A 22,058-nucleotide genomic window follows, 5' to 3' on the forward strand; every position below is an offset into this window, starting at 1 on the left:
TTTATTTGATTATTCTACTTGTTATGTCTTTTCTTTCTTTCCTTTTAGTTTATTGTTTCGATACAAATTAATTAATTCATTCAGATTTTGTTAAACTTGGGGGGATCCACCATTTTTTTCTTTTAAATAATAGCCACCTTCCTCCTCCCCCCTCTAGAAAATAAAACCTTCAAGAATTTAACTTTTTAGTTCACAATTTTTTTTTTCACATCGCCCCACATCGGAACCATTTGGAATACTTGATAGAATTAACCAATGACATCTGAACATAAAGTATCAAGAAACAAACCTTCCTTGTCTTGTACAAACTGTCGGAAACGTAAGACCAAATGTGATAGAAAACAACCATGCTCCGCTTGTGTAAAGAAAATTAATTTATCTTACACTTGTGCTTATGACACTCCACCAAAACAATTTGCAATTAATTCTGATACTCCCCCAACGGAATATCCAGCACGCAAGCGTCACAAACCTGAAACCATTGATGATGCTGAGAACCCAGTTCAACAAGAATTGGCTAGATTGCGGAAACGGATTATTGAGTTGGAAACTTCATTACAGCATGCCCACACACCAAAAACACCTCCGGAAAACAAAAACTATCCGAGAAACAAACCCATATTATCACCAACAAGCTCTACTTGTCCTAATCCTATTGTGAATGACGAAGAGATTATCAACTTTTACGAAGGCTATACCCCAATTCAAGTTAAACGTAATATTAGAAGAGTCAATTATGGGCCATTGTCATGGATTGCCTTGATGAGAAAAGATCCAGCATTAAACTTGGCTTGGAAAGTGTTATGTAGCAAGGATTCCTATTGTATAATTACCAATCGATGGCCCCGTTTGACTTCAGAAAACAATGCCTTAATCAATATTTCCCACAACCCCGAGGATGAGAAGAATTCCAACTACATGGACAAAATATTTCAGAAAAGAGTGTTAGAATTTGAAGGTTATGACGAGTTTGTTCCTTATAGATCTCTTTATGGTCGAAAGGAGTCAGATACCACCAACACAGAACAACCTACAACATCCGACAAATCCACATCAAAACCTTCCTCAACAACAACTACTAATCCTGGACCACGGTTAAATTTCACTCAAATCAGTCTTGCTAAATCTATATTTGATGGTCGTATAAACCCCGAGCTACATTTGATTGAGAAAATTAAACAAATCGTACCTAAAAGAAAAGTTTTTTGGACATTAATGGATCGATTTTTCACAGATATATACCCTTATTTCCCATTTGTGGATGAAGAATCATTCAAAAAAGAGCTTCTGAGAATATTTGGTACGAGAACTTACACTGATTTACCCTTTGAAAGTATTAGGATCGAGAAAAAGTTAGATTTGGCCAATATAGCAATTTGTTTTATTTTGCTACGGTTAACATATTTGTCATTTTTCAATAACCGTAATTGTGTCAATGAATTTATTATGAATTCTGAAGAAGAAACTGTGGCAAAATACATTATGCAAAATCCTATCAATTTATCTACTATAGAAGTGGCAAATTCATGTATTCAATGTTTCCAATTCACAAGAAAATCCAATATAACTGTTTTCCAAGCAATGTTGTATATGAGAATCTATCGAAATTGTGCACCTGAAGAAAGCGATGGAATTGATGGTGGTGACTCTCAGGTTGCTACTGCACTACTAGTGCAAATGGCGTATTCATTAGGACTTAATCGTGAACCAGATAAATTTGATGTCTGCAACGATGAAAAAGTTAACCATTTAGGACGGAAAATGTGGAGTTTTTTAATGAGATCAGATTTAACTCAATGCTACACTTTGGGTAATCCAACAAGTATAGATCCGAGAAATTATGATGTTAGACCTCCATTTGTAAATGACAATAACTCAAATATTGAAGATAGAGAAATGGAAATTGCTATTGTTGAAACATTTGTCTATTTGAATTCAGAGTTGGATCTAATGCGTAAAATGCTAGATCACGTGCTAGATATCAATAATGGTGCCAAAATTAATGATTTGACTAGAGATGTACATGACTTTGAAGTGATTTTGCATGATTTCTTCAATGTTTTAGGAAACGTTAATGCCGGTAAAGTGAAAACTGATAGAGAAAGCGTGATTCAATATTACCATGTTATTAAATTGAAGATTTTTTTGTCGATGAAAACAGCATTGGTTTCACTTTATTTCCACATTTATTTGCATTATGAGAAGAGATTTGATAGCGAATTGTCATTTTTCTATTTGTCAAAAATGTACCTAATAATAAGAGATGATTTGATACCTGCTATTGGTCACACATTGATAGGTAAATACAGTTCCAAGGCTTTAGTTTTGAATCCTAACATGCAATTGGCTTTACACAAAATCAATCAAATTAACTTGTCGTGTTTAATTCGTGTTAGTTATTTAGTGCACATGTTTGAGCAAAAACCAAATCATGAAGAACTGATGGCAAATGATATAGTGTATCTGGAACATTTCAATAAACTCAAGAGCTTGATGACAAATGTTAGACGTACTGGTGACTTTGTTAGGGTTATTATGGAACGAATTGGATCTAGATATTACTATTCATGGCGTATAGCGAAAGCTCACGTTGGATTATTCAAAATGTTATCACAACCTGAAAATTACGATAAGCAATTGTCTGGGATAAGGAAATTAAAGTCTTTCCAATTCACTCCAAAGCAATTGGATGAACTAGACAATCTGATCCGTATTTTAGGGAAATGTGCTGAGAAGTTAGTCTTTTATGAAGATAGTGTTGGTATGCTGCCCGATTTTGAAATGCCATTCAAACCCTCTGAAGGTGATGGAAATGAAAAAGATCAAAATCAAAATGACAGCAAAACCACCACCACTACTACTACTACTACTACTTCCGATTCAACAGGTATATCAATAACACCCGAGAATAATGCATCGGCAATAGTGACACCTTATTCATCACTTGCATCCCCTCGACTCCACTTGGACAATATTAGCAATGATTACGTTGATCAAATGTGGTTTCTGATGATGGCAATGAAATATGATACTCTAGAGCCAATGGGAAATAATCCCGATTGCCAAAACTGTAATAGTGACGATCCCAATGCTTGTCCTGTCTCGTATAATACTCGTGACAATGGAGTCTTAGGTGGTACTGGTGGTCAACTACTTACACAACAAAAACAAATGACGGCACAGGAACAATTAGCGCAACAAGAGATAACACGTCAAATGCAATTTGGTAACGAGAATGGATACAACAATGGATTCTTTCTTAATTCTGGATTTGACCTTATGGATGATGGATATTTTTATGGATAGAGTATAAATAGATATGTATACTAAAATGAATCACTTGTAATTTCCAACCTATGTATTAGTACTGTTTGTTTGTTTCTCTTAATCTATATATCGTTGATGTCCCTTTTTTGCTACTATTTTTTAGCAAATGAAAGTATCACATCATGCCCAAATTGTTTCAAATCATCTTCTGTTGTCTGATCCAAACATGATTTGGCCAAGTCTTCACTTTCAAATTCAATAAAAGCCAAATTTTTCACTTTGACCAATCTCACATTATCAAATCCAGCAAATTTTTCGAAGTAAATTTTCAAATCATCAAATTTTTCCAAGTTTTGAATTAATAATATATGGTTAGGAGGTAATTCTTTCCATTCATCTCTTAATTTCTTTATCTGCTTGTCATTCTTAGTACCTGATTTATCCAATTTTCTTTTCTTACTACGTAACTTTTTACGTTGTGCTATATTGTCGTCGGTCGAAATCACATCAGCATCGGATTTGGCATATGTAACATTCATAGGCTTAGAAAATAAATCTTTCTTGTTAAGCTCTAGAGCCTTTGTGGCACTGGGTATATCTTCAAATGTGATAAATGCTTGTCCCTTTAGTTTCAATGTTTTGAGAGCAGATATCTGTAGTATTTTCCCACATACATTGAATGTTTGCTGTAACTCATTTTTCAATTTGTTTATCGACACTTTTTCATTAAGGTTGTTAACGTAAATGGTTTGTCTTGGTGAGGACATATTAAAGTGATGCAAATATACTTGATCTTGTTAGAAGTAATAGTAAGTGGTTTAATTTTTATATTTGAGTTTTACAACCATACTTAGAGAAAGGGAAAAAAAATTTTTTATGGAGACAAACACAGATCTATTCAAAAACTCCATTCACTGGCAAGTACAGAACTACAAATATCAACGACTACATGTTTTACCGTTATACTTTGACACAACGCCCTCTACTAAGGTGTTGTAAATTTGTATATACTGTTCATGGTACAAGCAACTTTGCCACTTTATCCAGTTCCACTCCAACATTGTCTTCATCATATAATTTTCAACCTTCAATACGGAAGAACCCGTTTACTCCCAATACAAATACCCAAGCTTCACAGGACCAACCAGTAGATATACTACGTGACTTGGACACCACAACAGAAAATAGCCGTCTAAGTAACCCTCTAAACAATGATAATATAAACGCTATAGAGATACCCACCACCACAAATGAACAAGACACTATTCCTACCGCCGAAATAATAAATAGGATAAGTGAAATAATAGTGACAGATACTAAAAGAGCAACTCAACTATACAAGGGAGTTAAAGATAAATCGAAAAGAAAACTCATTGGGTCTGAATTAATCAAGTTTTTTCGTAGTGATAAAGTTAAATTATCAATTTGGAGATATATAATTGATCCTCGAGGTAGAATAACAAGAATGAGCATTTTAAACGTGCTCAATTCAATTCTAGACACTTCAGATAAATTAAATGGAATGAAGATTGAGATATTATTAAATTATTTGCATAAACTTTCAGCCACTAATAATATAAATACTGATCCACTACTTTTAAGTAGTAAAAAATTCCATGATTTACTCCGATTAGTCCCTAGTGAAAAACATGTCATATTATACCTGTATATGGTGCAGCTAAATATCCAACCAGCTATTAGAAGACATATGGATGGTTTGAAAAAGAAACTAATCAATGAGTCGGCCAAAGCCAGATTTGTTGCTCAAACAGGATATTTTTCTCCTAAATGGCATGAATTAACAAAGACACAATTCAATGAAACTAAGAGATTACAAATGGTTAATTTTTTTGCAATAACTGATTTTGAAAGGTTTGCCCAAAACAGTATCAAGCATAATCAGCCAGCTATGGCATTGTATTATTTAAATTGTATGCTTACTAAATTTGAACGAAAATGCCTACATGGTGCTAAAGTTGTTGATAATACTACTACAGAACAAGACATACAGATGCTACTAAAGACAGTGTTGAATTTGGTGATGAAGTTTAAAGGTGGATCACATGGCATTGATGTATTGAAGTATATGAACAGTGAAAATTTACGAGTCACATTTGATTTATACTTGTCATTACTACAAAATTTGCGACAGTCAGAGAACTATAATGAATTTGCAATGGTCTTGAATCATTTGCCCTTGGAAGAATTGTCTTATGAACAAAAAGTGACGGTTGGTGTTGAGATTTTAGCAATGATGCAATCAAGATTTCCAACATCACCAAAAGTGATTATTGGATATGTTGGAGCATTGTTTAATGGAAGTGATGCCTCTAAAAATCAAGGGTTAGTTATGTTAAACGAATTACAATTATTGGATATACCCTTTGGAGCTGGTGGTGTAGCTAAAATACCTTCTGTGGATATTGTGCAAATTGCAACAATCCATTCACAGTTGAAAGGCTTGAGCATGACTCATGGTTGTTTACCATATATATACAACGTGACTTTGGATTCAGTTGACAATATTTTAGAATCACCTGAGTTAGTGTGGCAATTGTACGAACGATACCTGCAATTTGTTCAGAGTTCAAGATTGGATATAACTCGTGATGACGTGATTACAACATTCCTCGACCATTTGTTAAGAACTGGGGATGGCTCTTCCTTTCCAGTGACACCTGCAATTGAGAATTATAGAATTGCAAAGAAGATTACTAAATTTTATTACACAGTTCCAGATATCAAAATTAGTTCGTTAAATATCGAGTTGTTAATCCAAACGGCATTATTAATCCACAAAGATTATTCATTTGCATTGGAAATACTAAAGTTATCCAGACAACGTGGGAATCCATTCACATTTAATCAAATATACCCCTTTATCAAGTATCATTACGATAACAAAGATTATTCCGAGGCTCGAGTCTGGTACAATGAATTAGTTAAACTGGGAGCTGGTTCCACTGGTATCATGTTGAGTGAACTTTTTGGAATTGCTAAAGAATTAGGCTGGCCAGTTAACAGCTGTACTTACAAGTTCAATTTAACCAAAAGGAAAAGACACAATAAAGAGGCATTGGACGAGATTCAAAAGGACTCAGCAATGTTTATTGAAAAATCTAATATTGATACAACAGGTAATAATCTTAAAGTTACCACTAATAACGATAATAACGATTTTGAAAATGAATTGGCATCTATTTTACAAAGTTTGAACCAAAAACTGGCAAGTTCATAATAGTTATAGAGAGTAAATAGAATAGACAATTACAGGGTCATGTTAATAGGTTTTTGATTGTTTGTGAGTGATCTGTTGTAATTGTTTCAAGGTCAATGAAGTTGGTAGCGTAGACGAACTTCCCTTAATTAGGGTGAAATGTAAACAAAGAAAAAAAAAAAAAAAAATAAAAGTTAGTGTGTGGTGACAAAGGAGCGAAACAGAGAGAGAAGAAAAAGAATTGATGTAATTATCAACCAGAAACAAAAACAAAACAAAATTGATTTCCACACACCTATACTAAGTACTATTAAACATTAAATATTTATCTAGAATCACTTGACTAGTTAGATATTACATTTGAACAGATTAAACAACAAATTTGAATATGATTACTGATATTCTACCAAGGAGCTCACCTATACACCAGACACAATCTGCTCCAGTATATTCCAAACTATCCAATTCATTACATAGTACACCTACGAAGCAATCTACCATATCCCCATCATTAGATCGACCGATGCCAATGGACCACCCAATTCAGGAAGACGAACTTGGTGATAGCACAACAGAAGTGGACTCAGAAGAATCAAATCAAAACAACAGTAGAAACAAAAACCATCAACAATTCGAGAGCATTGCACATAACATCAATGAAACCATTTCGGAATTGAATATTATATATCAAGAAATTGGATACTCGCTACTAGAGACGAATAACAAAAAGTCGAAAATCTTTAACACAATCCAGGATACAATCAAAAACTTTGCCAATAATTTGAATCGGGAAAAATCAAATATTGAGAATGAATGTGAATGGTTAAGACAACAGATACGAATAATACTATCAATGATAAATGATCCACGGGGAGACAAATCATTGGAACTAATATGTAAAGGATTGGTTTTCAATAATCAACAACAATATGAAGATGGATATCGAGAGCAGATTCTTAATAAAATAACTGCCATGAGTGATGAGTTTAAGCTGGGGTCATTGTCAATGGAACAACAATATGATTATATGATGAAAAATATCCCAAAATTGTCATTGATTGAACAACGCAATCGATTAAATAAGATATTTCTACAGGTATTGAAAAGTTTTGTCATTACATTTAAAAAATTGAATCAAGTGAATCTTGACTATGTTGAAGTATGTGATATAATTGGAGATGAAAATATTCCTAAATCTTCAGTATTATTGACACTACCTTCCAAACTGGATGCTGAGTATCATAGATATGTAATTGACGAGTTTGAACGGATCATTCAAGCATTGAACTTCTCAGATAGCAATCAAATACCAACTGATCATAGAAAAGAAAAGTTTACTGCATTTGTATTAGCGAGTCCAGTTAAGAAGAATCAAGAAAGTAGTGAATCTGGTAATGATGGGTTTGTCAAGCTACGTGATATTAATTACCAGTTGGTTAGAATAATCAGAGGGTTGAGATTCACCAAGATCACTAATGAACTCATCTCAAATATCAAATATGAAATTGAGCAATGTCAAGCAGAAATAGAAACCCGAAAGTCCACTGTTATTGGAATTATTGAAAAATGTATTCAGCTTATAAATGTTCTACAATTGAATGATGATCAGATTTTACAATTACAAAAAGAACACAACCCACATATTGAGGCATTGTTAGATATGGAAACATTGAACTTGATTCTACAAGAACCTCAACAGCTTGGTTTGAATGATTCACATATTGAATTTTTGATTAGTTTCCAAAACATGTTGCAAGAAACAATTGACACTAAGCAGGCTCAATGGGACCAATATTCAGCTACATGTAAATCCTTATGGGAAAAACTAGGTGAAAGTGACGAATACATCACCAACTTTTTATCTAAAAATAACTCGTTGACAGATCTTTCTTTATTAAATTTCAAAATGGAACTTAATCGATTATATATCAAACGGTCAGAATACATCGAGAGTTTTATATCAGATGCTCGAACAGAAATTGAAAAAATGTGGGACAAGATGTATTATTCTCAAGATATGAGGATGGATTTTGAATTTTTCAATTATTCAGGCGAAAATGACGATATTGACAAGGAAGTGGTTTTGAGTAAACATGAAGAAGAATTGGAGAATCTAAAGCAAGAATATGCACAAAAGAAAAACCTTTTCCAAATGTATGAGGAACTTCAAGAATTATTGAAAGATCAACAATTTCTTATTGAATCTTCCAAAGATTCTTCAAGGTTATTAAGCAAAAATTCATGTAAGATTCTCCTTAATGAGGAAAAAATTAGGAAGAGAATCAACAAAACTTTACCCAAACTTATAGACAATTTGAAAAAGGAAACAAGTCAGTACAATAATGATGCTATCCAAATGGGTAAACGTACTTTATTTATCAATGGAGAAGATTTTTTCGAAAAAATATTATTCATTGAATCAGAACAATTTAAAATATCAGGTGGAAGAAGTAAATCCTCATCACGGGTTAGTTCAAGACAAGTATCTCAATCGAAAACAGTGGCACCGACAAGGCAACCATCAAGGGGTTCACATCAACATAAATCACCAATCAAAGTAATGTCACGACCTGCAAGCAGATCAATCATTAATAAGAATCCTTCCCCTGTATCAAGAACAACTCTGAGATGGAATAAGGAAAGGACATTCAATAACCCAACCACAATAAAATTGAGTAATGCGATCAACAGTAGATTAGAAAATAACCATAATCGTCATCAACAACTACATTTACACCATCAAAACACTTCCATTTTAAGTGAAGAAAGCCCCGTGCGTGCTTCCCGTGATAATTCGGTATTGGGTAAACCACCAGCAACAATTCAGCCATTGATATCTCCATTGAAACCATTAAATGTACATACTGTTGGGAATACAAACTTAAATGGAACTCCCCTTTCAAGAACAAAACCCGAATCCACTAATGTTTCTTATGGGAAAGAAAATTGTTCACCGTTTGAGTTATCCCCAGTGAAAATCAGACCTGGTTTTTTCGATCATGATGGGTCAAGAAGGGTTAGTGGAATTTCAAACGATACATCAACAGTAATTGGAGAAGATTATCTTAGTTGGAGAGACGAAAAAATAAAACAACTCAGAGATATATGAACTGAAAGCTGAGTATTTTGGTTTTCAGTAGCTTACGATTTTTTCAAATATGTATTTTTATTTCTATTTTGTATTAATGATTCATAGATTGATCCTGAATAAACAATATTACAGTAATATATAGAATTAAAAAAAAAAACGAAAGAAAAACACACTCACCTCAATCGACTCATTTATTCTTGACATTCTCTTTAACATTATCACTACCTTCATTCTCTTCTTCTTCATCGTCGTCATCCTCCTCATCATCGTCGTCATCATCATCATCATCGTCGTCGTCGTCGTCATCATCGTCAACTATTCCTGAGTCATCAATGTTATCCTTTGATTCGTCCTCATCTTCTTCATCTGGTACTTCGGGATACCCGCCTAATTTCATTACTATTTTATTCACAATTTCATTCCAATCCATCATTCCACCCATACCAATATCACCAAAACTGCCAAACACTTTTTCCAGGGGTTTCAACACTTCAATCCAAGGCATATCGTCAGCAATCAATCTTAATTGCCTCTTTGTCGTGCTTGAACTATAGGAATGACTATCCATAGCTGGGGCTAATAATATAGGAAATGTAGTATTCCATGCTCGAATAACATTAGTCAATAAATTATCACATATACCTAAAGTGATCTTCGACAAGGTGTTGGCAGTCATTGGACAAACAACCAAAATATCTGCCCAACGCCTCAATTCAATATGTAACACGGGATCCAGTCTTATTTTCCAAGTAGTCCATTCATCGATATCTGTCCAAATTCTTACTTTTTTAATATTCTCTAAAATGCTCAATGTTTCTGGTAAAATAAAATTTTCACTCGCCTTAGTTAAGATCACTTGTATAGAAATCTTTTCTGGAGTGTAAATTTCAAACAATTTGTTAACTATTAATTTAACTTTCGCCACCGATAATGCACCACAAACTCCTAATAAAACATGGAATTTGCCGTCATCTTGAGGTAAACGTGGATCAGTGTTAGCATTTTGTTCACCAGTACCAGTAGCTGTTGTTGTTGTTGGTGGCGGCGCTGCTGCTGTTGCTGTTGCTACTGTTCCTGTAGTGCCACTTGAAGGGGCGTTGGCACTGGCAGCGGCTGAGTGTGGAGTACTTTGGGTGCTTCCCACAGAAGAAACAGATGTAGCTCTTATGCTTTCTTGACTCTTGATTGCGTCTTTGTGAAACACTGGATTATCGACATGCTGAGGACTAGCTGCTGGTGACAAACTGGTTGCATTATTTGAAGCAGACCCACTTCTTGAACGGTTTCTGACGGGCCGTAACGTTTCCTCTACATAAAAATGAGCATGAACAGATGGAGCTTTGTGGTGCTGACTTTCTTTTGGTGGGTTCAAAGTATAGTTAATATTAGCAAACGAATCATTCTTGTCTTTGTCTAACAAAGGACTAGCGGCTGTGGTGTTGGTAGTGTTGGTGTTGGTTGTGGTGATAATAGGTTTAGATTTATCTGAAGGTTCCTGTTTTTCTTTCAACAATGCACCACCCGCCATCACAGTCTCACGATTTTCCAGTGAGATTGATAATTGTGGTGATAACTTGATAGTTGCTGGTTGATTGGAAGGTGTTGATGATGATTGTGTCTGCGGCTGAACTTGTGAAGATGTGGTATTTGGAGAATGTTTTGGTTGTGGATGTACAATATTTGAATCCTGATTAAGAGTTGGTGGTGGCGATGATGGTCCCTTAGTCAAGATGGATCGAGGTGGCTCTTCATCTTTTTTAGATTGTATTTGTAATTTAGCTTCTTTGGGAGTATCAGAAGGCATTTGAGGTACGTTGAGTAGGTTAAAGTGCTAAATTAAAACAAAGTAAATAAACGTTAAACGTTTAGGAAATGAAATTAAAAATATAAATATTAGAAAGTTCTATTAAGAGAAATATGAAATCTGAAAAGTGAAATATGAAATGGTGGTGATAGTAATCAGATAGGTATTTTTTTTTTCTTTGATTGTTATGATACTTGAAATTTAATCGATTGCTGTTGTGTTGTTGTAATGGTGGGTAGTGTAATTTTTGTCTCTTTTTTTTTTTGGCTTAACTTGTAATCACTAGCACTACCACTTTGGTGTTGTTGACTCAACTGTCAGTTGTTATCTCGTTATCTGTTTTGAATATGTTTATGTGTGTCAAGTCAACCAAACGTATATTTCACTAGTCACGAAATCACCAAGTGAAGCTTTTTTAATTGTTGGCCTCTTCTTTGTTTGTTTTGGTCAAACTTTCTGGTGTAAGCTTTCCAGAGCCGTTTCGTAGTTGAAGCCACAAGAATATTATGTTGCTGAATACACTACCATAACAGTTTTACATGAGAAAGAGTTTCAAATTCAAGTATCTGGTTGTCGCTTGACATTCACATCTGAACCGCCCGTACAATAAAAAAACAATTCTTCTATATTATTGTATATATGTATATATAGTAACTATAATTTGGCAGTTCTTAATTTAGCTTGATGCAATAAACTCTGTTCAATTTCATATAATCTATGGAAAACATTAGCAAAGAATTTTGAAGCAACTGGACGTCTTAATTTAAATGTTGGGGTAACTACTTCTCTTTCCACGGTTAATGGATTAATTTCAATATGAATATTATGTAATATTTCAAATCCATTCAATTTACCACGAACATTTTGATTCATTTTTTCCAAAAATTTACTTTTAATCTCAACTTTGTTTAAATCTTCTAATAATTCATGTTCAGAAATATCAATCTTGTTGAAACCGAATTCTTCATTAAGAAATTTCAACCCCTTTTCATATTCAACACCAACAATGCCCACCAAGTAAGCTTGTAATGAGTTACCATGAACGTACAATTGGGTGATTTGTGGATTGGACGATAAATATCTGTTTTCAATTTTCTCAGGAGAGACATATTCTCCTTGTTGCATCTTGAAGAAATTTTTAACTCTATCAATAATACTAACTCTCCCGGTTTTAGGATCAATTCGAGCAATATCACCGGAATGGAACCAACCATCTTCATCAATTGAATTGTCAGTCTCTTCTTTGTTATAGTAGTAACCTTTAAACATCTGTGGTCCTTGAAGCATTACTTCACCTTCTAATCTATCGATACTGTATCCCATGTCTTTAACACTTCGTAATTTCAATTGTCCTGTTGGTAAAATAGTTCCACAAGATCCAGCTTTTGCCTCGTAATCATCAGTACTGGTAATAGCAGCACCACTTTCTGTCAACCCATATTGTTGTCTAATACCCATATTTAAACTTGCCTTTAAATATACCAAGGTAGAAGGAGCAATTGGGGCAGAGGCGGTTTGAACCCATTTGATATTATCATACCCAACAATTTCTCGTAAAAATTTGTAAGGCGGGTATTGATCAAAAGCTGCATTCAACCCTTTGGCACCATCATGTTTAGCTTGTTCTTTAATTTTATACTCAATGATTTGATTGACTTTATCTTGTTCTTCTGGTGATAATTCCTTGATTTTACCCTTGATCAAAGCTTCTATTCTTGTCAATAATCGAGGAACAATTGACATGTAGGTTGGTTTGAAAATTCTTAAATCTTCAAGCATATTGGAAAAAGCATTGACGTTTTCTTGTCCAATGGTCACTTGTGGGAATGCCAAGTAATAACCGGTGGACCACGCAAAGGCACTAGTTTGACGTTCATACACATGAGTTAATGGCAAAAAAATAAATACCTTGTCACCAGGAGCAGCATGAGGTTTAATACATGTCAATGACGTAATATAAGCAGCGGCACCAGCTTGGGATAACATAACTCCCTTTGGTTTACTACCTGTAGTTCCCGAAGTAAACGAAATTGTAAATAATGCATCCCTTTTAGGTGGCAATTCACGGATTGGATTGCGAGAACCTAACTCTTCAATTTGATTCAAGTCTTGAATAGTGATTTTCAATTCTTTTGCTTGATCAAACCAGTTTTGTGATACCAAATCAATTGGATCCATTGAAACAATTGAAATCAAGGATTTTGTCTGTTCAGGGAAATTTTTTTTCAAATCTAACAACACTGGGATTTTATCGTTGGTAGTGACGACAATAGGGGATTCAGTCAATCCCAAAATATATTGTGAAACATCAGAACCCAAAGTGTCATATAAAGCAGTGTTGGTGATGGAATATGAACTACATGCCAAATCAGTCAAGACCCATTCTAAACGGTTAACAGCAAATAAAGTCAAGATAAATGAAGCATTCTTTTCAATTTCAAAATCTTGATTATCTCTTCCGGATTTTTGCAACCCATAGGTTGGCCAATCACGTAAATGATTAACCACCTTCTTGTGAGATTCCAATTGAGGGTCAAGGAATGGGTTTCCTAACAATGAGCGGATGAACCCAGCACCAATATTGTTCTTCTTAGTTTTCACCTCTGAATAAGTGAAATAATCAAATCTTGGAGCCAGAGTTTTGTTTTTGTAATCATAAGGTCTTTTACCAAGACATGGACGATCACCAAACATATCTGCAGCATTATTAAACAACTTGTGGTGTGTATCTAAATCAGGATGGATGCGCTGAATCAAACGACTAGCAGTGGCTTTGTTTCTGAAAATTGGTGAATAATTGTCATTTTTATTAGCATCTGGTTTCAATGGTACACTCTCGGTAATATCACGAGTGAATGGTAAATGAGATATTGCGACTTCTTTGCTGAAATCAGAAGCAGAAAACAAATCGAGTGACATTTTAATTTATAACTATTGAAGGGGTAATTTAAATAAATAGGAATGATTTAAAGGAATACAATAAATTATAAGTAATGATAGAAAACTGGAAAACATGGCTAATATATATATATAAACTTTTTTACTTAGTGGTGTTGTTATTGCCATAAGTGGGTTGTGACATTTTCCCCACATTAACCTAATGTAGGAAAAGATATGGATATGTTTGGTATTTTTGTGTGTAGAAATAGAAGGGCAGCCTTCTAAAAAAAAAATCAATTTAGTTCGGACCTAAAAAGAAATGTTACTGCCGGAACAATTATTTCATCTTATCATTCGAATCATCAGCTATTGATAAATTATATCACTCTTGTTAATTGTGTGGATAGTAAAGGGAAAAGAGGAGACTTGGTGGCTGTTAATGTGGTAACTCTTAAAAACAAAGAAGGAGGGGTATTGACATCAAGACTATTCCAGCCTCTTAAAGTGTTATTGTATAGTGTATGGGCACATACCCATGGCTATTTTTCTTAATCAAATAAAACTGTTTTATTTTGAGGTTCGGCAATTAGTGCAAGTTATTCTTGATAAGTTAAGAAGTGGGAAATATTCATCGATTCTAATGTGTATAAAATATTTGATACTCACACTACTTTCAAGCAGAACAAAAAGAAACAAAAAAAGAAACAAAAGTAGTTTTCTCCTCTTCTTCCAAGTACTTTACCCCTCCCTCGTTTTTTGACACACAGTTTTTGGGTGTACGAACCAACTTAACTAACCCAACACATCTAAATTCCGAAACCAATGATAGGAAAAAGATTTCAACTCCTATATTTGTTATGCTTTTTGGTGCTACTAGTAGTATATGTAAACACATACAAAGGAAACCAGGAAAAGTAGAAATGGAATATACACCACGAGTATCTAATTCTACAACTGATGTGATTTTCATTTTCTGCTATTTAATATCCACATAATGTGGGTAAAACAATAAATGTAGTCAATTCACATATACGAAATGAACAGATGGGTAAAGTATAAAAGTATAAGTTCAACCAATCCATTGAAAGTTTTATTGTTTCTCTATTGCAATTGATTGTTTGGTTAAAGTTTATTTAGTTTACTTCAATCATATGCTTAGCAATTAATGAAAAAATTCTACTGGTAGTAATACTGCAAAATAAAATCAACGGTTTGACTTCGTTATTTAGTTATAACTGGTTTATATTTAATGCTAGTATCGATACTCTCTTTTTTGTCCTACCGATTTTTTTATTTCTTTTTACTGTGGAAACATGTCCCAACCCATCTGTTTCTTTTCTATTGTATGTTTCCAATGCTGTAAGGGGTATAAGCCCATGGTAATGACCTGTCGCTTGGTTCATTGATATTTTGTGAAGGGTTCATCAGTTAGTTATTTCCTGTGGTTTGTGTAGTGGAGTAGTTTTCTTATTCGTGTTGCAAGTAGTACTCTCCGTGGAAATATACTGCCACTATAATTTTTATCTGGTCTCGGAGATTGCGTTTGTGTTTGCTTGGTGTTGGGTAGAATATACTCTTAGTGTTCTCACCCCACAAAGAATTTGCAGCAAAGCATCTACTAAACCGAGGAAGCGAGGGTTCAGTAGACCACCACACACACACACACACACAGGTACTTTCAGTTTATGTTTTGACTCATTGCTTTTCAAACCAAATCTGAAAATCGACAAAAGATAAGACTGTTAGTATCAGTTTATGATCGAAACAACCAAATACCGAGAATTTGAATTTAATATATAATTGATATAAAAATTTGTTGGTGGGGTGAGATGTGGCAACTCGGTGAACCAATGAAAAATTGGTGACTACTGTTATCAAGTTATAACACGAAACAAATTATCAAAAACTTGAAAAAAAAATGCATAAAACTGTACGTCTATAAATATATAGAATATTTTATGATGATACTTTTATTAACTTGTTCTGTATTCATTTCTAATTTACAATCATTATCCTAATGATAAATCTTTAATTGAGTTCATTAATTCCCTTGCTTTTTCTTCCTCGCTGGCGGTGCTAGTAGGTTCTCGATTGTCTGCTGTAGTTGTTGTTACTGGCTCTGTGATATCTGATTGTTTTTGTTTAGTTTCCGAAGTCATGGGTGTGGATTCTTTGGAAACATTCCTGCTTTTTGCAAGATAAGTCAGACTCTTATTTTGTTTTGCCCGTTGTTGTGGTGGCTGTGGAGGTGGAGGTGGGGGTGATTGTGCATGTTGTTGTTGTTGTTGTGGTGGTGGTGGTTGTAATGGTGGTGGTGGTGGTAGCGCATGCATTGTAAGTGGGGTTTGTTGAGTATATTGTTGTTGTTGATAATTATTATATTGAGATAATGACCTCGAGTTGTAATGATACTGTATTGGTACATACATCGCTGCAGCTGATGCTTGTCCTGTTCCTGGTGAATTAAAATATGGTTGTGGCATACAGAAAAATCCTTGTACAAATGGGGAATTTTGTTCCCCACTAGAAGCTACTTCTGATTGTTGGTATCCCGTTGGCAATATTCCTTGAAGATATTGATATTGTTGATACCTTGGTGATTCTACTGTACCTGTACGAGCAGACTGGGCTATAGCGTTGGGAGACATCATTGCTTGGCCATATGATGGATGAATTGCGCCTGGTGGTGGAAGTGGTGGAACTGCTCCTGGAGGAGGAACCAGTGCAGATGGCATTCCGGTTCCCGTGGAACCATAATATAAGTTGTGTTGGTACAGATTCTTTTCAAATGCAAGACTGCTGAGAACTGATGGGCTCGAAGGTTGTTGTTGCTGAGGACGTTGTTGTTGGTGGTGGTGTTGCTGTTGATATGGCTGTGGTAAAGGTAATGGTGTCTGGGACATGTGATGACGAGTGTTTGATCTATCTAATGTTGGTGAATGCGGATAGAATTGCTGCTGAATTGGAAATTGTGGAGGCATAGGGAACATTCTACCAACTCCACTATTGATGCTGTTACTGCTGTTATTACCTCCCCCTCCATACATCTGCTGAACAGTATAATTGTTAAAATCGGGATATCTGTCGAATCGTACAGTTAATAATCTTCCTTCAAATTCAACATTATCAAACATTTGGATCAATTTCTCTGATGACTCTCGATCGCCAGTTCTGACAATTGCAAACCCTCGACTTTTGTTTATAAATGTTGGCCCACCAACCATTTGTCCTCTGTGTTGATGGTATAAAAAATATGGATCATGGCGCAAAATTTGTTGAGTAGGAATCTCGACTCGATGAATGGAAATATTATTATCTGGTTCTAATTCAAGTGATTTCGTGATTAGGAAATTCTTCAATGATGTCCAAGTTGAATTGTAGGGAACATTACCAATGAATAATCTCTTGGGGTTCACTTTAATCACCTCGTCGGGATTTTCACCATCGCCAGAACGAATCAAAATATACTCATCTTCATATTCATTTTCATCTCCAACATCTTCTTTATCCTTTTCCTTTTCCTTTATTTGTTCTAGTTTCGGTTCCTGCCCCTGCCCTGGTCCCGGTCCCTGTCCCAGTTCTGGCCCTTCCAGTCGGCGGTACTGCTCCAGTTGTACTATAGTATCACTTTGAGAGTCTTCAGTGTTGGAAACAAAAGATTCCGGAGAACTAGTATTACGATCTCGGTTTTGGGCCATTCTCAACATAAATGGAGGTGCAGGTTTCTTGGGAAACAGCAAATCATTACCTACCGATGAGGCAGTTGAACTTCGTTGACTTGTTCCCATGGAAGATATTGAACTTTGTGTTGAGTTACTGGTCTTTGAACTTGTACGTCTCGAATCAACTGATGTTCGATTCGATGATGATGATGGAACTCTCTGGGATGTGGATATTGATGAGGATGAATTACGGTGAGAAAAAGGAACTTGTCTCCAATAAGGGAATGCTTGTAGTGGAGGTACAAATTGTGGGTTGAAGTGTGGATCTGGTACTGGTGAAGCTGATGATGAATGTGGTGTGTCGGTTTCCTTCAATTTCACCTCAATAATGTTTCCTTCTAGTTCAGCTTGGGATAAATTAGTTTTGATTTTATGATATGTCAATAAATTGGTGATTTTTAATACCGCTGTGGTGGTAGTGTTGCTGTTGCTACTAGTATTAGTACTACCTTTGTTAAATTCTATGATATGAAAATGATCTTCTTTAATGCAAGAATCTATGAATTGATGAAGATCATTTTGGCTAATGCTATTAGGAATATTGTTTAAAATAACTTCATACAGTGCAGTGGATGCATAAGAGCTTGTTGGTGATGCATTGGTAGTTGATTTTCTGATAAGTGGTTTTGAAGCTTGAAATGGTGAAGGTGGTGGTTGGTAAGTCAACTCAGAAGGATCTGAAGGTTGAGAGTATTCAGACGGAGAAAAGGGACTTGCATCTTTATTGAATGTAGGTTTATCCCTATCCTCCCGCTTCAGTTTTTCAGGCTCACCACTTGGTTTCTTAGTCGGTTTCAGTGACATGTCGTATACAGTTGAATGCAAGTTGAAATGTAATGTAAAACCCCAACAACTAAATTAAAGAGGGAATTGGGGATTGTGGATGTAAGTAAATATGTGAACGGTTCAATGACGAAAACGAAATTGAAATCGAATGCAAAAAAAAAAAATATTGGAAGGGCCAATGGAGGTGGAAGAGAGTAAACCAGTTCTCAAAATATAATTATGGTTTTGTACGTCCTCCTAGTTTATTTTATTTTGACTTATTTTTTATCTTTTATTTTTTTTTGTCGTTTTAGTTTTGCTTTTGTTGCTCCGTCTTTGTTCGATCCTGCTTTAGTATTTTTTTTGTTGGTTCCTTAATTATAGATTGATGTTGACCGTGTAAGTATTGGAAATTGAGATGGTGAAAAGTCAATTGATAAAGCTGTTTTGGTGGGCGAAGTGGTAAGTATTAGTGGGCTACTGATAATGGAGTTCGTGACTTTTGATGCTCTTTCTTTTTGAATCTCTATCTGTACCTGTGCAACTTGCTACTGTTGCTTCTTTTTTAGTCTTATATCTTGTTTATCTTGATCTTGACCAGTTATACCCAAGTTTGATATGATTATAAACTTAACAAAGCACAATGACTAAATTATGTATGGGTAATTAACATTAAACAAAATAAAAGAGATTCCATAAAATAAAAGTTATTCCAAAATATTCAAAGTTCTTCTACTTCACATATATATATGTATGTGTGTACGAAGTCTTAGGGTCTTTCTCCTCGAACAAAATAAAATTATAAATAACAATGAATGACAATGAAAGTAGCTTTTTCTTCGTTATTTGTGAGGGGATAGGGGTCGCAGAAGGTTGTGAAAACTATGCAAATGTCCAATGGAACTTGTTATGAATCACAAACTGAACTTTATATCGAATATTATTTAATTGAAATGGTGGTGTGGGGGACGTGGTAGTAGTGGTGGTGGTATTAATGCCAGTAGAAAGGCATAAATTTTCAAAAGTCAAATGAAAAGAAAGAATGTTCTACCACAACAAAAAAACGTAAAAATGTTAAATAGTAAAAAGTAAGTTGGGAAATATTCAAACACAATGGAAAGCAAAATATAAAAAAAACTTTTACTTGTTGATAATTGAATACTTTAAAAAGTGAAGAGAAAGAAAAAGGTTTCAATTTAAATTTGATCCAATTTTGAAATATTTGACTGAAGGGAAAGAAAGTTTTTCCAAACAAAGAGAAAAGAAATCAAGAAAACTGTGATTAGTATTGCTATCAACCCACCACTAAATGCTTTGAATTCAAAATGTTATTTCTAGAATGTTAAAACCACAAACTAAAATTTTAGACCGAACGAACTCAGTCTCCCCTCCTCCAACACCACCAGTTGGGGAGAGAAAAAAAATACCGAAAAAGAGAAATGGTGATAATTTAACCCATTATACGTGGAGATTTGGCTATGCTGCTTTAGTTGGCTCATTTGGAAATTCATAATCAGTTAGAAAAAGGATCTACAATTAAAAAAAAGAGGCATTTTGTTCTTGAAAGGGAGAAAAAGAAAGAAAGATCACCTTAAAAGATACAAGTCAGAACGTAAAACATGTATCAATTGAGCTCCACTGACAGTTGCATTAAATGAATTGAAATTTTAAATTTTCACCATTTAATGCCAAGGGTAGACATAATTTGTAAATGTAAGCTTATTTCGTTTTATGCATGGTTGTTGTTAATTACCCAATATCAACAACAACATAGACTTAAGGTTTGTATTTTGTTTTAATTTGACTTTTTTTCTCACTCTTCCTTTTTTTTGCCTCCTTGTTGTCGTTGATTTATGTATTGTTTGTATTCCGTTGGACCTTTTTCTAAAAAATTGACATAATACATGGTACATTGGAAACTTAGAAACTATGCCACTGTTAACAGAATTTAGGGAGTAAAAAAAATAAATGAAAAAAAAAAACTCTAGCGATGATGTGACATATGTATGTGAATAACAAATAACTCTACCACAAGCTTTTTTTCAGCTTAGTCTGATATAATAACACTTGGAACATAATGGTGCAGCCAGGCTGGCTTACTCGAGATTGGCGATGACGATGGAAGAATTGAATGGTCGAATGAAACGCCTTAATTTTACTCGTCAATTTTCCGTGGCATTTTATCTTCCATTTTTTGCACCCCCTAATTTACTTTTGTGTCTAGACCAATTTTTTTTTTGTTTGTATTTTTTTTTCCGTTTCTCCCCCCTTGCTGCTTGGGTATAAAACAACGATGTGATTTATACATGCATTTGTCAATGTACTTAGATGTAAACTTATATTTGTTATAGATCACATTAATGTACAAGACCAATCCCAAATGTATCATTTGCCCTAAAGAGATTAAGTAAAACTGTTTTAAATTATCATTGGAAAATCATAAATCATAACAATATCAACAAGTAACTTTAAACTTCAAATTAAATGTCTATTTTTCTTCGTTCGCTCAAAAACAATAATACACAGCAAAAACAATTTCAAAACTCATTTGTCATTCAATTGACAATTCGACTTAACAACGACACCAAAAACATGTTTAGTTTTGTTTGATGATATATAAAGAAAAGAATCACAAAACAAGAAACAAAAGCAGATGTTGTTGTTGTTTTCTTTTCCTTTTCGTTGTGTTTCGTAAAAATTTTTGATTATTAATCCATCAGTATACATGTGGTTTGTGTTCGTGTGCTAGAATGTAAGGTACATTTGACGGTAATTACAAACACTCGATTAACTTTTGTTTTTGTTGTTGTCAGGCTTAGTTTTTATCATTTTACTCGAATAATTATATCTATGCATTACTTGATTAATAATTGAAAAAGCCTATTATACTCAGCTGCAAAAAGAAAGAGACCAAATCTGTCATTTATTTTTCTTCTTTAAAAATGATTTCATCTTATTTCCACTAATGATCAGGTATTCGATAATCAATAAATTATCTATAATATTGAACCAGTATAATGCCTGATTCTTTAAGCATCAGGCTTTTCTTTTTCCGTATTTTTTCAAGGTATAAATCCGCTTGAAAATCTTTTTCTCAAAATACAGAAAGAAGTATAAATTCTAATTGATTTAAAAGAAAACATTGGGTTTCACATATACATCAAGGTCATGCCTTTTTGATATTAATGATTCCTACAAACACATGTCCACATGTTATTAATTCAATTTATGTCCCCCCAATTTTTGTTTCTGTCGCTGTTAAGTTTGAGTTGAGGCACTCTCAAAAGTCTATCTTGACCAGGTAATAGTTGT

The 22,058-nt window shown here is 34.3% G+C and overlaps 7 protein-coding genes across 7 annotated transcripts; 3 read left to right on the forward strand and 4 right to left on the reverse strand. All coding sequences in view use genetic code 12, as the record gives it.

Moving 5' to 3' along the window:
• Positions 1-255: 255 nt before the first annotated feature.
• CTA4 (oleate-activated transcription factor) lies at positions 256-3,306 on the forward strand (the record flags this gene model as incomplete). The annotated part of the gene is made up of 1 exon (XM_711522.1): positions 256-3,306. One exon carries the CDS (start codon positions 256-258, stop codon positions 3,304-3,306), a length of 3,051 nt encoding a protein of 1,016 aa, XP_716615.1.
• Positions 3,307-3,419: 113 nt separating this feature from the next.
• CAALFM_C305940CA (uncharacterized protein) lies at positions 3,420-4,034 on the reverse strand (the record flags this gene model as incomplete). Its single annotated transcript, XM_711523.1, has 1 exon — positions 3,420-4,034. One exon carries the CDS (start codon positions 4,032-4,034, stop codon positions 3,420-3,422), a length of 615 nt encoding a protein of 204 aa, XP_716616.1.
• A 182-nt stretch (positions 4,035-4,216) lies between these two features.
• On the forward strand, positions 4,217-6,505 carry CAALFM_C305950WA (uncharacterized protein; the record flags this gene model as incomplete). The annotated part of the gene is made up of 1 exon (XM_711524.1): positions 4,217-6,505. The coding sequence occupies one exon, from the start codon at positions 4,217-4,219 to the stop codon at positions 6,503-6,505; it is 2,289 nt and encodes a 762-aa protein (XP_716617.1).
• Positions 6,506-6,872: 367 nt separating this feature from the next.
• On the forward strand, positions 6,873-9,593 carry ASE1 (Ase1p; the record flags this gene model as incomplete). The annotated part of the gene is made up of 1 exon (XM_711525.1): positions 6,873-9,593. The coding sequence occupies one exon, from the start codon at positions 6,873-6,875 to the stop codon at positions 9,591-9,593; it is 2,721 nt and encodes a 906-aa protein (XP_716618.1).
• Positions 9,594-9,762: 169 nt separating this feature from the next.
• Positions 9,763-11,379, reverse strand: CAALFM_C305970CA (phosphopantothenoylcysteine decarboxylase complex subunit; the record flags this gene model as incomplete). The annotated part of the gene is made up of 1 exon (XM_711526.1): positions 9,763-11,379. The coding sequence occupies one exon, from the start codon at positions 11,377-11,379 to the stop codon at positions 9,763-9,765; it is 1,617 nt and encodes a 538-aa protein (XP_716619.1).
• A 654-nt stretch (positions 11,380-12,033) lies between these two features.
• FAA2 (Faa2p) lies at positions 12,034-14,298 on the reverse strand (the record flags this gene model as incomplete). Its single annotated transcript, XM_711527.1, has 1 exon — positions 12,034-14,298. One exon carries the CDS (start codon positions 14,296-14,298, stop codon positions 12,034-12,036), a length of 2,265 nt encoding a protein of 754 aa, XP_716620.1.
• A 1,970-nt stretch (positions 14,299-16,268) lies between these two features.
• On the reverse strand, positions 16,269-18,785 carry CAALFM_C305990CA (uncharacterized protein; the record flags this gene model as incomplete). Its single annotated transcript, XM_711528.1, has 1 exon — positions 16,269-18,785. The coding sequence occupies one exon, from the start codon at positions 18,783-18,785 to the stop codon at positions 16,269-16,271; it is 2,517 nt and encodes an 838-aa protein (XP_716621.1).
• Between the last annotated feature and the right edge of the window lie 3,273 nt (positions 18,786-22,058).

Source organism: Candida albicans, chromosome 3 (genome assembly GCF_000182965.3).
Source record: "Candida albicans SC5314 chromosome 3, complete sequence".
Classification (NCBI taxonomy): domain Eukaryota; kingdom Fungi; phylum Ascomycota; class Pichiomycetes; order Serinales; family Debaryomycetaceae; genus Candida; species Candida albicans.